Source organism: Symsagittifera roscoffensis, chromosome 2, assembly GCF_963678635.1.
Source record: "Symsagittifera roscoffensis chromosome 2, txSymRosc1.1, whole genome shotgun sequence".
NCBI lineage: Eukaryota > Metazoa > Xenacoelomorpha > Acoela > Convolutidae > Symsagittifera > Symsagittifera roscoffensis.
Genome location: NC_087063.1, coordinates 21,652,903 through 21,669,683, shown reverse-complemented (window position 1 = coordinate 21,669,683; position 16,781 = coordinate 21,652,903). Strand labels below are relative to the sequence as shown.

The window sequence follows — 16,781 nt, the reverse complement described above, 5'->3', positions numbered from 1 at the left end:
GACTTCAATGTTTGTTTAAGCTTAATACATTATCTTAATAAAGTGTAGGTTAATTTTGTTCAGAAACCTCTAATTTTGTTCAGAAACCTCCGAAATCAGGTTCCTCATAGAGAAATTGCAGGCCCTCGAGCGTTGTATCATATTAAACCCTTTTAGTTGCTACTCGGATTCAGTGTTGATAGAATTCGCACGAAGACAATTTGTTAGTGCGCATTTGGTTAGAAAATATGTCGTGGTTTCACAAGTAACAACTGAGGATGAAGAAATTTCAATGCAACTAAGGGTAAACGTACAAATACAAATTACTCTGGTACCGTGCACTGAATATGTGCGGAGCCTTAAGGATCAACTATTTCCTGCGTAAATGATACCGCTTTGGATAGTGATTTTTTGATTTCCATTTGTGGTAAAAAAAAGTTTGTTTTATCTTGCCAGTTTGACTCAAACTTGCACTCTGTTAGAGGATCGCTTGTTATCGCTTTTCAAGCTTCAGGACGGCTCGGCTCGTACATCAAATCGAAGGGTGCTTTCGCTATTTTCTGTTGAATTACTGGTGCCAGGTGCACAATAGCTGTGGATCTCGTGCAGCGCGATATAACACTACCGATCAGTAAAAACGCTATGCAAAAACCAAAGTGACTCATCGCTGCTCTCAATCTTCGGTTAACTATTAATTCTAGACAAGTCCCAGACGGACACAAATATATAATAACTGCAAAACATGCTTATATCGAGAACTTTCATGGGAGTCCATCTTTACAGTCTAATTTGCCAAGACCTTCAGAATGCTGGAAACCGACCGTATATGCCTAAAAGAGCAAACGTCGATAAGGTGAAGGTTAAAACGTGATGAGACATGCCATTGTTTAATTATCCAAAAATTCATTCGTTAACATTAAAAAATTGCGGTAAAAAAGCCCACGAAGTTAGTGATGCCATGACTAAATGAGAATCAACAAAACTATTTAAAAACATAACCCCAAAATTTAAAAAATGAAAAAGCAAAAATTTATTGTTAAAAATACATTTTTGTAACAAATGTATGGGTCTTATTCACTAAACGGCCCAAAATCAATTTTTCTACATCGTAAGCTGGAAATTATGCGATCAAATTTGATTGGGTAATTTTTGCCAATCAAATTCAAGTTACACGGTCAGGCATTCCGATCAACTTTTCTAGCAGATAAAAATATTAGCCGAAATTGCCGAAAAGGTGGAACTTTGAGTCAAATTATCAAATTAATTTTGAGTCACTTGTGAAACCTTGCCCAGACAAGCAAAATACAGTAAAATGGCTTGACAAAACAAAATACAATTTTCTTTATCATTTCGGCTAATAATTTTATCTGCTTGAAATTTCAATTGAAATGGCAGAAAATGTCGATAGAACTAGATTGGCTAATTAGCCAATCAAATTCATCCACAATAATTTCAGTTCAAGAGATATAGAAATAATGAAATTGGGCCGTTTAGTGCATAAGACCCAAACGTATTAGTAAAACATGTATTGTTAAAAACGGTTAAATAGCAGTATTTAGACAACCGCGTATTCAGACTCGTCAGTATTTAGACAAATACTGCTTCAACTAATCAGAATCGAGACAAAGAAGAAATTAATAAATAATTATTATTTATTTTGGATTATTTATGTCTTTTCTCGATTCTGATTGGTTCATACAGTATTTGTCTAAATACTGACGAGTATGAATACGCGGTTGTCTAAATACAGGCTGCACTCCGTTAAAAACAAGTTTAAAGCACGTTTATTACAGCGTTTAAAACAACGTTAAAATGAGCGCTTACAACAACTTCCCCTGATTGGCTGATTTTCTTATGTGCTTTGGCTAACTGACTGTATTACTGTATTGTATTTGGGTGCTTTGACTAACTTAACTGAACGGTTTAAGGTTGCCGGTGGGCGCGCTACGCGCGCGTCGCCGCTTTGCGGCGATAACCTGCTCTAAATTTCGTATAGAGTCCTACCCTTTGGTGGCAAGCTCGCAACACGTTGGGGCGGCTGCGGCGGTCACTATTTGAGTTTATGCAGCTTGAGTTTATGCTGATTGAACAGTAAACAATCAATCCATAAATTCGTTGGCTCAAATTTCAACCAATCAGAATTCAAGATAAATTTTGGAACTTATGCGACTGATTTTTTTATTTTAGAACTTATGAATATTGGAACCTATGGGAATTCACCTTTCCTATTAGTTTAATGATGCTTCAAGCAATTACTACTGGCCGGAAACGTGATGCTATCTGGAGCGATTTCACGCAATTGCAAGACGACCGGGCAAAATGCAATCATTGCAACAAAGAGATGGCTGGCTAGATGACAAGAATCAAGAAATTTTGCAACGAAGAGCATAAAGAGATGGCTGCACCACAACATACTAATTCTAAGCAGCAGAAGCAAAGCAGCATGGAGGGTCACATTTCAAAAACCACTCCAGAACAAACAAAAGCTTGATGAGCTATCGAACGCTACTTTTACTCATCCAACACGCCATTTCGAGATGCTGAGAACCAGGAGTTTCAGAACATGATTCAAGCAATGGATATCCAGTAAATTTTCCTCCAAATCCGGCCAAATTGAAAGGTACTTGCATGATTCTGTTTATTCCGATCTTCAAAAAACATGCGCGGAAAAATTCAAAAGAGACTGACTCTCTCTGTCGATTGGAGCAATCGTAACAATGAGTTCATAGTGGGATTTTGTAAGCAAGAGTTTGAAAATTCGTATATTGTTCTTATCAAAGATATTAGCAACAACAGTCATACTTCCGAATTTTTGTGCGATGTAGTTATTGAGGGAATAGACAAAATTCAAAAGACTTTGTGTGTGATATTGCGATTGGTGACAAACAACGCAGAGAACATGAACAAAATTTATGATTGGAACCGAAACCATCGCTTATTTCTTACGAATGCGCCGCTCACCAACTGAACCTACTGGCTCACGATTTTCAACCGGACAAATTAATCAAAAAAATTGTTGCAGTCGCGAAGTTTTTCGCAAAAAACAGCTGGCTAGCAATTGGATCTCAAGGGAAAATATGAAAAATCAGCCTTTGCTAAGTGAGATTAGATGGAGCAGTTGTACTAAGCTGTTGGATTCTTACTTGCAAACTTGGAATTTTTAGAAACAATACCCAGAAAGTCAATCTGAAAGATTCAAGAAAGTGCCTGGTTCTGAAAGCCCTTTTCAGAAGCTCTGGATGTCATGCAATCGCACAAAAGCACAGTTGCTGATGCGGTTTTTGCATGGTAGAAAAGCTTGACGGATTTCATGAACAAGGTATCGAACGACGGGAAGGGCTAAAAAATGCCGAGAAGCGGTATAATATATCTTCTATTCCGGATTCTTGGTTGGCTGCGTACTTATTGTGTCCGACTTTTTTACTGAAAGTGAAATGAAAAGAGCTATCAACTGGATTAAACTGCGGCACCCAGAACTGAGCAGCACAATAGTGAACTTCATCGGGGAGGAACTTCCCAGGTTGAAAACGGAGTTTCAAGAATACTCCGATAAAAAGTTGAACTTTCTCAAATTCTATATTCAAACCGGAAATATTTCGAAAGGACTAGGGGAGGTAGCAATAAATATGGAAATCTCTCGCCCAGCTCAGCAGGACTTGAGAGAAAGTTCAGCACAATGGAGTTCGTCCAGGATGATCTACGAAATCGGCTTGGAGTTGGAAAACTCACTTTTATCAGGCGCACGCTTGGCAGTATTTGATTGTTTAAGTTAGCTGATGTTTTTCTTGTTTAAAACATTTTAAACGTTTTTTTTACTCGGACTGTGTTTTTTTTGCAACCGTGCAAAAAAATAAAACGAAAAAGCAAACTAATCTTTCAAAAAGATAGCCAACAAACGAATGGAAAAGCGTCAATTTATGATTGACATTTTTTTGATCGAATTAACCCAATTTGAGAAAACAGGATCAATAGATAAAATTTTATTCCGCTGGGAAACCTGGAAATTAAATTCGACTTTCGAAACTACAAGTCGATCACGTTTTTCCTGAACTTTTAACAAAAGAAATGGACTTGAAAAGAAGTCAAGCCGCGAAAAATGAACAAAAAAATCATCACATCCCAGATAGAGTCTTCTCTACGTTCATTGACTCAATAAAAAACCTTTCATCTGCTGGAATAGATTAGCAGACAGAGATGACCAGTCCGACATCTTCCCATCTCCACCATGTGCCGTTGTTATAAGCTTATAAGCTAACACTAGCCACCAATTAAGTGGGCACATTAAGTTGCGTTCGAAAAAAAAACAGTGAATTAGTAATATAAAAGTATGCTCGATGGTGTAAACACGTATTAGATATACTACACTATCTCCATCATTCAGACCTCGTAGGTGGAAAAAGACCGCTGAGACAATCAGAAAATTATTGTGATTTCTGATTCTACGGGATCTTCTATTTGCGCCCGATTGCAAAAACCCTCTGAGCTAGGAGATCAGAACAATTATCATTTTGCGATATTAAAAGCGGTCAGCCGCTATTAACGCCGAGTCAGAGAAACATTTTAATTATTCAACTATATTTGATAAAGCTAAATATACATATCAGGCAATGAATAAAATTGAATATATGAATCTCAAATAATTTAAATCGATCGAAAAATCTCTTTCTAACGTACGCGATTACATTTGAATTTACCGGAGTTAAAAGCTTGAATGGGTATATTCATGTATTCCGCCCAAATTCGTATTCAAAAAAGATTTCCGACTCTGATTGATTCAAATTGAATAAATTTTAAAACCAAGTTTGATCAACTCTTCTAATTAAATTATGCGTTTCTGGTCGAAAAGTAATGGGCATTATGAGTAAAAAGACCCGCGTAAATAAACAACTACATTTCATCGCAGTTCATCGGCAGAGAACATCTTCATGGCCCGCTGGAGAATGCTGTCGTTGGTTGGATCGTAGGGCTTGTCTTTAGATGGGATTTCAACGACTGCCGGAGTCTGTCTGTCATTCGCATCTAGCAGGTGTCTGATCTCATCTGCAATCGTCTGCAACAAGGGTAAACAATAGATTTTTGAGCTATTTTGAACATCTTCAATGAGATATAAAAACAATAAAAATAGACTAAATTATATTTTAATTAATTTGTCTTGCACAAAACTCATTTACTTAGAAAAACGAGCCGAATAAGACAATTATAAACTAAAACTGCATCGGGAGGCAACTAAGCCGTTTAGGTATAAACCGAAAAAAAACTTACAGCGATTCGTAGTTTGTAAAATTGAAACCAACATTGCAACAAATATTGAATAGAACGGGTTTTGACAATGCAGACATGTTCAAAACATGTCTGTTGGTTGACAAAAGCTCAGATTTTGATAAAATGGTTCATTGCTTCTGCTGGATAAGTTGTTTAAAAAACAAAGTTTTTGTTTCAAACTGATAATGCTAGATAATGGCAAGCATAAAAATGGCGGGCGTAATTACTACGCGCATAATAATCGATAAAGCAAAACGTCCGAAAACTATATATATATAAAAAGACTAAATTTCCTTAAAATTCCGTAATTCAAAAAAAATGTTACAAAATTAAAATACCAGAAGAAAGCCGAATCTACAAAGTCCGTGAACGGGGAAAAAGCCGACAAAAATAAACAGACAGATGATAGTCCCAAACAGCAGAAAATTTCTATTTTGCAATAACAAAAGGTCCCGGCCATATTCAAACAACAAACATTTGTGTCAAGCAGGTGTATTAACTCAACTTGTGATGCGCTGAATGGTTGATTGAAATTGAAGTAGCAAGTTTTAATGTGATCAGAAAGCCAAGAATATTGGCGTGTTTTCAACTGAATTTCGTGGCTTGAAATTTTCGCCAAAAAATTGATCCTTCGAATCAAACTATTGAAGCAACAGAAAATTTTCTTGTGTAGCTTGCAAAGTATTGGAAACATTAGCTTTTTGAAGCAAACTATCATGCAATGGAACATTTCAGGTAGTTTTGATTGGTTTGCAACAATTAAGGTTCGAAAACTTACAGCAGGTTCTGAACGAGCTATAAACACAGAGGCGGAGCTGCATTTCGCCAAGACTTGTGAGAACACGATCAAAAAGCAGCTCTATCAAGTGACATAAGAAAAAGTAGAAATAAGCCTCGAATAAGCAAAAACTCGGCTCGTGTCGGATTCGGATACGCGACCTAACAAATTTGGGTCTCACGCACTAACAACTCAGCCACGTGCTTAAAATCCCCAAACACTAGCCACCAATAACGCAGCTACATATGCTAATAAACTGCCAATTCGATTCAGTAAAAGCGGCACCAATTACAAAAGACACAATTTTGCAGGTAATAAATCGCGAAGCATAAAAAGCCACATTATGTATAAATTATGCATTTCAAAAAATTCTGAAATTGAGTTTTTATGATTGTTATGTTGTTTGAAACAAATAGTTTTTTTTTCGGTTCATTTGATGAACTAAAAATGCATCAACTAAGCGACCTTAATACTTTTCGAATGTCAAAGCACATGCTATCAATAAGCTGTAAAGGTGCCCCAAAAGTGGCACCAATAGGTTGGACTTAGGTTGGAAAAAAAAAGAAGTTCGTACTAAAACACTTTGCTTCGCAAGTGTAAATAAAGGTTTCTGAAGCAAGCTATATTTTGTATCTAAAATATTTCAAATTGTGGCTTGAATGGAAACGTAAAAGTTCAGTTCGCCAATAACCAAATTAGATTTTTGCAGCGAGCTATTACGCTATGAAACTTTGATAAAACAACCATTTGTTTTGGTTGCTTGATTCTTTTGCAGAAAATAATGATGTTTTCTCGAAGTAAGCTATTCAATCGATGGAAACTTGAAACAAGTTAATTTACTTTAGCAGCTCTCGTAGGTTCAAAAAAATCATTGAAATTTTGCATAGAGACTAATCAAATTAAGAAATTTTGAACCAATTCAGTTTTTTTAAGGCTTCAATTGATTCGATTAAAGTTACAGACAAGCGATCACGCCATAAAAATGAAGCATTTTGATTAAATTGGGTTAAATTGGCATTGGATTAGGTCGGCAGATTTCCAAAAAAAATGATGGTTTGATTTGCTTCGCGCAAAAATTCGTGTCAATCTTTTCCAGAGAAAATTATTTTAGTATCTTGAATTGAGTAATCTTGAAAATTAAAAGTTTTAAAAGCATGCTATTTGAGCGAGAGTTTATTTTAAAAAGACTTCAATTTTTGATAGCTTGCATTGGTTTTGTAATCGTTGAGGTTTGTGAAGCCAGCTGTTCACCTAATGAATAACTGAAACTTCAACAAGCTCTCTTCAAAGAGGCGAAGCTGAGCTTCGCGCCAATTGCGATACAAAGCACGAAATTCGAAAAAATTCAAAAATTCCGAGCTAGATCTATCAATAATGCTAGGTTCGAAACAACAACGAGTCAAGACAATAGAAAATGAAACAAGCATCGAAACAAAAGTTGTCACGCGGTAACAAGGCCGGAAATACCTTAGCACACACTCATTAGGTCGAAAAAAAACTTTAAAAAATTATCAAGTCCCCCACACCTAAAAAAACAAACACACACAAACTTTATTCACGCGTCAAATGACAAAACATGCGGCCACGATGCCGATATAATATTGGCCGAAATCTATTCAGCCGAAAAAAAAAGAAATAGAAAAAAACAAAGCCAAAAACAAAATTTTTTTACTACTAAAAAATTATCAAGTCCCCTAACCCTCAAAACAAATAAACATCTCGTGAAACGATGCAATATGTGGCGACTAAGCCGATGTAATATAAGCTAAAATCCATCAAGCCGGAAAAAAAAGGAAAAAACAAAAAAAGGAAAATTTTTTACGACTTATCCCCCCCTCGCCCTCAAATCACAGACACGCACGCAAACTTTTTTCGCCCATCGAAAGGAGCCAAAGGCAGCCATTAAACCGATATAATATGGGGAGAAACTTATCAAGCCGAAAAAAAAGAAAAAACCAAAAGCCAAAAAATAATTGGTGTCATGAAAAACTCGAACTCCAATTTCTATTAAGATTTCAGCATTTTGTGCGATCCAGAGGTGAACCTAAAAACCATGTGTCTCTTGAAACCACTCAAAATTAGTCTACTAAGCCTATATAAAACAGGCCCGAGCTTAACAAATCGAGTTGGAAAAATCGCAACCAACGTAAAAAGCAATGGATATTGAAAACAACAAACTCAACAACCACGCCTAATATTTTCAACCGCGAGGAGTCGGATTGGCAAAAAGGACGAAGAGAAGAGGATTTGCAAAAAGGATTTGTGGAAGTTAAATAAGGAAAAAGTCTAGTACCCGATTGCAAAACCCATGCTATCGCAAGGGTAAAGACAAAACAGAAACAGTTTAGGTTATTCTCATATCTTGAAATGATTAATCAGAAGTTAAGAGCAGGTGAAATTCGGTTTTCACGCCGTGCAAATTTGAAAAATTTCAAAATATTTCGATAGTTTCAATTGGTTTGTAAAATGTAAGAACTTTTTGAAGCGATCTATTCTAGCGCTAGAACTTTGAATCAATTCAGTTTGTTTTGAAGATATGAAATGATTCCTGAAGATTTGAAACGATTCATTGAGATGATTCGTTAAATTATGGTTTAATATCTTGAACTGATCCTCAAAAGAAAAGGTTCTAAAGCAAGCTATCGAGCAAAAATTTTTTGAAAGATTTCAACTCGTTCCGATGGCTCGTAAAAGTTCACAAAAAGATGAAGTTTTTGAAGCAAGTCATCAAACAAGGAAAATTTGATGCATTTCTATTGGCCTTAATGCCTTGAATCGGTTTAAAAAACTCAAAGTTATTCAGCAAGGAAAGTTTGGAGTATTTCAAATTAATTCGATGATTTTCATTGGTTCGCGATATGTAAACGTTTTTGAAGCCTGCTTTTCTAGCGCTGAGACTTCGAATCAATTTAAAATGTTTAGATGACTGGATAACGCAAACACTGAAAGTTTCTGAAGCAAGATAACATGCCCTAAACCTGAAGCTTTTCATTTTATTTGATTAAATTAGTGCCTAACTCTTGAATTTTGTCAAAGAGCAGATACACAATCGAAAAACTTATTTATATCTATTTTAGACAACTTGGGCTGATTTTCAGAAGTTAGTTTTTTGTCACAGGCTTTTCAATAAGATCCTTTGAAAGAAGTTTTTAATACAAGCTATCAACCAGATAAATTTTGAGCTGTTTAAATGCCTCAGACAAGTTGCGAAAAATTCAGGTCTTTGAAGCAAGCAGTCACATCACAAAACTGTAATGGATTTCTTCTTGATTCAACCTCTTGAAATGTTTCGAAAAGTAAATCTTTTAGTAAGCTCTCAAGCGATGCAACTTTGGAAAATTTCATCATATTTTGATCACTTGACGCTTTCCATTTTTTACATTTGCATTTGTTTTGATAGCTTGACTTAGTTCGCGAAATTTTCAAGCTTTTTTTCAAGCAAGCGTTGAACCGATAAACCTTTGAAACTTCTTAATTGCTTTTGGAAACTGTTGTGATCGTCGAGCATAGGGCTCTAACTTATCATAGCCCCCCTCGTACCGAACAAGATAGAAGGGGCTCCTGCTAAAAAAAATTAAAGAGAAAGGGGCCCCTCAAATCACTTAATATAGCCAATCGAAGATTGGAAAAGAGTAATGAAATCAAGCCTAAAAAACACTGAAATTGTTGGAAAAATCTCAACTTTCGAATTTCTAAGAAAAAATAGATGCCTTTTAAACTCTTTGAATTTCTAGAAAGATTTATGATTGGCGCTTTCTGACAACATTAACCCAACTTGAGAAAACTGGATCAACAGGAAAATTTTTATTCCGCTGGAAATCTAAAAATTAAATTCCTCTTTCGAAACTAAAAATCGTTCACGCTATTTCAACGTTCGTAATTGGAGAGTTCTCTTTACGTCACTTTCAGCAGATTAATTTCAATTGAACTCAAAAAGTGCATATATACCTAAGAGCATTCATAAATTCAACAATAGTTTGAATGCACATCTGTAGTTATTAGAGCATTTTAAGATTTTTTCCTAAAAAATCACCGAGACCTATATAAAAGTCTTCACTACGTTCTATTTTTTTGAAGAGTAACAATTTGCTGTCTTTGCTTTTACTTATTGCATGGTTCATTGGAAATCAACGAAGCAAAAAAAAAGACTAATTTTGAGGACTTCTAGATTGAGGACCATATTTCCCGCCTCCTTGCCTTGTAGTAAAAAAAACTAAATGCTGGATTTCTGACATAGAGGGGTCCCACATTGACCTTGGGTGTATGTTGTTTCTTACGTATTATTATTCTCTGAACATTTTTTGTTCTCAACTACATGGATATTTCATCACAGCAAGGTCATCATTGGTGACTTTTCATTCATATCTGTGTAAGCAGGAAAGCGGGGGTAGGGGAAGGAAGTGCAGATTAAGGGTTAGGGTAATGTGCGAGGAGGGCAAGGGGGAAGTATGAGGAGTGGAGTTAGTTTTTGAGTTCAATAGTTATTTGCTGCAGTCTCGGATCAGAAAGATTTTTAAAACTATTTGTAGCTCAGTGATTTTTTTCATTGTAAACCAGGTACATTTGCAGTTCTGTAAATCAGTTTAACTTCCACAAATAATCTTTTGACTTGAAAACTGCCCACAAAGGAGTCTCAAAACTTCTCAAACAATCCTCCAAACGAGAACCGAGTACTGAATGCATTTGAGAACATGTGCTCCGCCGAACAGGTGCTCTTTCTATTCTGAGGGCCAACATATCTCAAAATGAAATGAGCTCGCTAGGCTTTACCAAGAGTTTCAGGCAAGAGGAAGCATGTCTTGATTTTGCTACAAAGAAATTCTTGAGAACTTCAAAGTACATAAACAGGATTTGGCATGGTAACATACCGCCATGATAGCCTTCGTCAAAATGAATGCCAAACCAGACAACTGGCTTGGTTGACACTGATGGACAAGGACGACCAATACGTCAAACTAGGTTCAAAGAAGTCGACATGCCACAAATTTACTCTTGAGAAGCAGATTGTAGCTAACATGGCGAAGAGAAGGAAAGCAAAATTAGCGACACACTGTAAACTTCAATTGGTAATTATCAAGATACAAACAATTGAAGAACTGTTGGTATTCTGGTTATTGATGTGATAATGAGTTTTAACGCATTTCTTCTGTTAAGCGAGACCGGATGATAATATGGCAGGCAACAAAGGCATCCCCGCCATTGCAATACCCATCCACAACTTGTGATTCTGTTGCCGTGATATCTCCTAACTTTGAACGACAGTTAGTGAATGACGTAATGCTTCCTTGCCCCTATCAACAGTTGACTAAAAAAAAAAATCTTAGCCTTGATCAAGAATTGACGAATCGAGTGATATCTCCTAGCCTTGATCAATATTTGAAGAATGACGTGATGGCTACCATTCTTGATCAACCAACAGTTGACGAATTAAGCGATGCTTTCTAGCATTGATTGATAATTGACTAATAATGCCATTTATGAGCCGTTGTGCCAGCAGAATCCTTTGCAAGTGAATGCTGATGGTATGAATGATGAAAACGAGCCGGACTATTGTTCAATGTTTAAAAAAGCGAGCAAGAGGGGGGCTCATAGGGTTCGCTTGCAATGTCGAGAGCTTTTTATTGCTCCGACGAGGCAAGAACGCGCGATTTAAGAGGTCAGTGAGAAGTAGGCGTGCCACAGACGCGTTGGATTTTAAAACCGATAGAACATAAATATTTTCTCCAATGCTTTTGTTAAAATAGTGTCAAAGGTGTATTAAAGGTGTGTGTGTGTGTGCGTGTGTGTGTTAACAATTGTAGTTAACTTGTCACTTTAGGTCAAAACATGGCTCCAAAAGTCAACTTTCTTACTTCTGGTTTGTTTCGAGAGTGTTTATATCACAGAGATTACAAATGTTTGATCACAGTGACTTTTGATTTACAAAGATTGGGAAAATGTAGTTGCTTCGGCAACATACTCCCGGGGCCCCGAATTGTCTGGAACGGCGCAAAAGGCGTTGCAAAAAAAATCAAAAAACCTTAACAAGAGCGGTAGCGGGGCGGTTGAGAGTGCCGTAAGCCGTTCTCACGGTCACCACTCGTGTTGTGCCATCTCTTCCTGGATGTTCCTCCACCACACGTCCAATCGGCCAAATACCTCGCGGCGTGAGGTCTTTGAGTACCCACACTATGTCTCCAACCTTCAATGGTGGTTGCATTTCGTTCCACTTGGGGCGTTTCATTAGTGAAGGTAGGTACTCCTTCTTCAACCGCTTCCACAGGTGGTTCATCATCTGTTGAACGTGGGTCCATTTAGTGTAGGTTAATGGCATGCTGTCGTCGAATACTCCTGGTGGAAGGCTGCTGAAAGGTCGTTGAATGAGAAAGTGATTTGGTGTCAGTGGCTCGTCATTTTCTGGGTAATCAGTTACAATTGTCAAGGGTCTCGAATTCAGAATCATCTCGGTTTCCGTTAAAATTGTCTGAAAAACATCAAGTGTGAGTTTTCGCGATCCAAGAATGATAATGATTGTTCTCTTGGCAATCTGAATCAAGCGTTCCCAAGCGCCACCGAAATGAGGGCCATATGGCGGGTTGAAGAACCACTGGATGTTTTGCCGTTGTAGCTTGAAAGAGCAGGCTCTATTGTCAACCATTTTTATGGCGTCTTTTAGTTCTTTAGAGGCTCCAACAAACGTTTTTCCGTTATCACTGGTGAGCGTTTTTGGAGTTCCCCGTCTAGCTGTAATTCGACCAACTGCATTCATAAGTGAATCAGTGTTCAGATTTGGACAGTTTTCGAAATGAACAGCTCTAGTTGCAAAACAAGTAAAAATTATTCCGTAATGTTTCTCAATATCTGTTTTGTTTTGAATATAGAAGGGGCCAAAAAAGTCTACTCCAGCATTAGTGAACGGGAAAAGATGATTTTCGTCGGGATATCGCTTCAGTGGTAATGGTGCCATGATTGGCTGGAGGTTGTCTCCTTTGTATCGTCGAAGAAACAATGATGAGCGATTGAACGAAGATCTTGTCGTATCCCAATGATGTGGTAGCGCTGCTGCACGAAAGATTTGACGAACTCTTGTCCTTGATGCATGCAAATTTGGTGTGCAAGCTGTAGATAGAGTTTAACTGTTGGATGAGTTGCTAATAGAATCAGCGGGTGACGTGATTCAAGCTCCATTGTTGGGGCAAATTCGAGCCTGCTGCGCGAACGAAGCATATGCTTTTGGTCAAGGTATGGATTGAATTTAATCAGTTTACCAAACCAAATTATTTGCTGAAATTTTCCCGAAAATTCCAAAAAAGGGGGGATTGTATTCTTTCTTTACTATATAAAAAAACTCTGTGATCTGTAAGGCTGTACGAAAGTTGATGAGATCGGCTTTTTTGCTCGCCAAAACATGTAGTTGACTTGTCACTTTAGGTCAAAACACGGCTCCATAAGTCAACTTTCTTAGTTCTGGTTTGTTTCGAGAGTGTTTATATCACAGAGATTACAAATGTTTGATCACAGTGACTTTTGATTTACAAAGATTGGGAAAATGTAGTTGCTTCGGCAACAACAATATTGCCTTTCGTTGTGTTTTTGACTTCAATTAATGTAATGCAGAGTTAAGTTTGAATTGAATCATCAGTTGATACCATTTTTAATCTCCTATCGGGTTTTTAGCATGAACAAACCCAACAATCTTTGAACCTTTGAATTGGAATATGAGTACATACCCTATCTATCTTTTTTGCCTTTCTTTTTGAAATTAAACATTTAAAATTTCAAAATGAATAATCGGTTTATTATCCAGTTTTTTGTCTTTAATTTTGATTTCAACTTTAATAAAGGGTATGCCGACTTGTAAGTTTGAATTGAATCATCAGCTGATACCACTTTTGACTTCTTTTTGACTTTTAGTTTCTAAGATATTCATGCCTTTCGCTTAAACATTGTCCCAAACGGCTTTTGTTAACTATTGTCTCCTATATAAACAGCTTAAACATTGCGTTTATAGAGCATTTGGCGTTGCGTTTAAATAATATATAGATTTATTATAAGTTGAAACACGTGTAGCATTTTCAGGTGCGAAAGTCTAGAACCCGATTGCAACACCCTCGCTTATCGCAAGGGTAAACGAATTCGTTGAATTGAATCTACTTAAAAGGCAACCTGGTTTATGACGACCACAGCTATATTGTCGTCGTTCATGAACTTGGAGAAGCACTCTTCAATCGCACTTTTGGGGGTCTCTGCGTCTACTACGAAAAAGTTGCTCTTGCCCTTGTTCGTCTCCCCCACTCCAGCTAGCAAGAAACCAGTGCATGTGTTCTCATCCCCAATCACTGCTATCAATTTACCCCTCATTATAATTGATAGGCACAATAAAGCCAAACAATAATCTGAAATATATCCTCTTGCTGGATTTTTACACTGACACTTTTACCGTTCCTTCCTCAACGATTTTGACCTTATGAAACTAAGTCAGCTAGAGCAATTATTGAAAAAGTGAAGATTTATTGTGAAATAATCTGATCAGTAATTAGACTTATAATTAAATGAATCAGAGCAAATTTATCAACAAAAATTTTTTTTTTTTGAAAAATTTATTTCAAATAGCAAAACAACAACTGAAGCATGAAACCATGATAGCACCGGGAGTGAAAGAGTGCACCATATGGGAAATCTATCAGATAAAAAGGCCGGATGTTGGCAATGACATGATAAGAAATTCGCAGAAAGTAAGATACAAGGTGACAGAGAATTAGAGGATCATAAAAACTTCATCGAGGTCCCTGTGGGCAGGGTTACCTGTGATATCCACCTTGTCATAATTTGGGCTAATAAAAAATCACCAAGAACAAAGCCAGTAGACAGTTGGAAAAGAGTCAATGAACAAAAGGCAACAGAAGAGAAAAACTGTCTTTGAATTTCAAGAACAACTTCTGATTGACACTTTTTCGATGAAAGTATCCCAATTTGAGAATCTGGATCAATCGATAAATAACCCAATTTGAAGAAACTGGATCAATAGATAATTTTTTAAGCAGCTGGTAAATCTGGAAATTTGAATCGACTTGAAGTCGATCACGTGTTTCGTGACCTTTACACTTTTGCTTTTCCAGGAAATGAACTGAACTTAAAAAAAATCAAAATTCAAACCGAGAAAAACTGAAATTGAGCCTGAACAGATTTTTAAAAAAATTCCTGAAAAAAATTGAGACTTATATTAGAGTCTTCACTACGTTCATCAATTCTAAATTATAAAGAAAAAATTACTCAAAAAGCTTCAACTGATGATCTGAATGTGTTTGATTATCTCAAAAAACCAGCAGTGTTGAAAATTTACTAATAAACCACTACTACGCCAACCGAGGACTTCATAAACGTAACTGCTTGCATAACGAACATTAGCAGAAAAGAAAATTCGAAATATTAACTTCGAAATAAAAAGGCTCAAATAGGAAACAAGTAGCCTTCTACTATAGCTCCACTTTTGTCAGAAGAAACATTCACAAGAGCCCTATCATAGCTATAACGACCACGATAAAACTCTAAATAATTAAAGAATTTTGAAGACTAGCACAGCAAACGTTCGTAATGCGACAACTCGCAATACACTCACCGCCGCAGTCACGTCAACAAGTTGCGACCTTGCCAACAGAGGGTAGAATTTTACACGCAATTTAGAGCCGGTTATCGCCGCGAAGCGGTGACGCGCGCCTAACGCGCCCACCGGCGACCTTAAGCCGAGAATATAAAGTTTCCAATTACTGAGCTTCAAAAACTTGCGAGTTGTCGCTTCCCTTACAAAAACTTGCGAGTTGTGTAGATCTTACTGATCGGAAAAGCTATAATTCAAAATTGCAATGGCGGACGATTTAGTGCTCGGGTCACATGCTTGGATCGTAAAAACAGGCAGCAATGAATGCGCTCGAAGAAGGCGGATATTACTTCCGACGTTTGCAATGCAAAAAGTATGCATTGAAGTGGGCAAGTTGTATTGGAATAAGTGGTACCGCTACACATCACAGGCTTCGTTTGTGTTAAATGAAAAAATATCCTGCAACTGCTACAACAAAGCCGAGTGCAAAAAACTAACACTCGAAAAACTGAAATAAAAGGTACGCCGACAAATCGTCACAGGTGCTCTCGGTAGTATTTTGCCTGTTGAAAGGATCATCTAAATTTGAGTTTGTTGGCGTAGCACCACTCTGTGATTATTGAACAGCTTTAGTACTTAATTTTGTTCAAAAAAAGATGACAAATCGTTGCAATTAGAAATGTAAAACAACGAGTCGAGAAGCAATTCAAAACATAGCCAACAGACAGTTAGAAAAGACTCAATGAATGCAAGGCAATAAAAAACTGACTTGTTAAATCTCAATTATCAAATTTCAAGCATTGTGAAGTGCAAGAACAATTTCAAATTGACACTTTTTCGATAAAAATATCCCAATTTGAGAAAACTGGATCAAAGGATACATTATTCAATCCAGAGAAAAAACCCCGAAAAATCGAACTTGTGCCTGAACAAATTTTAAGACTTCCTATATAGCGACCTTCGCGACCAATATAATACTCTTCACTTCGTTCATCGACTCAATAAACAAACAATCACTCAAAAAGCTTCAACTGATTATTTGAATGTTTGCTTGATTATGTCAAAAAAAACCCGCAGTTTCAAAAATTATTTAAAAAAAACTACTAGGCCACAGAGGACTTGATAAACGCAACCGCTTGCATAACAAACAAAGTCAGACAAAATATTTGAAATACAAAGCCTCAA

General features: G+C 36.8%; 1 protein-coding gene across 1 annotated transcript; it reads right to left on the bottom strand.

Moving 5' to 3' along the window:
• Positions 1-4,526: 4,526 nt before the first annotated feature.
• LOC134839295 (V-type proton ATPase subunit F-like) lies at positions 4,527-14,390 on the bottom strand. The gene is made up of 2 exons (XM_063854797.1): positions 14,165-14,390; positions 4,527-5,029 (listed from the first exon to the last, which is right to left on the bottom strand). Exons 1-2 carry the CDS (start codon positions 14,357-14,359, stop codon positions 4,874-4,876), a joined length of 351 nt encoding a protein of 116 aa, XP_063710867.1. The 5' UTR covers positions 14,360-14,390; the 3' UTR covers positions 4,527-4,873.
• Between the last annotated feature and the right edge of the window lie 2,391 nt (positions 14,391-16,781).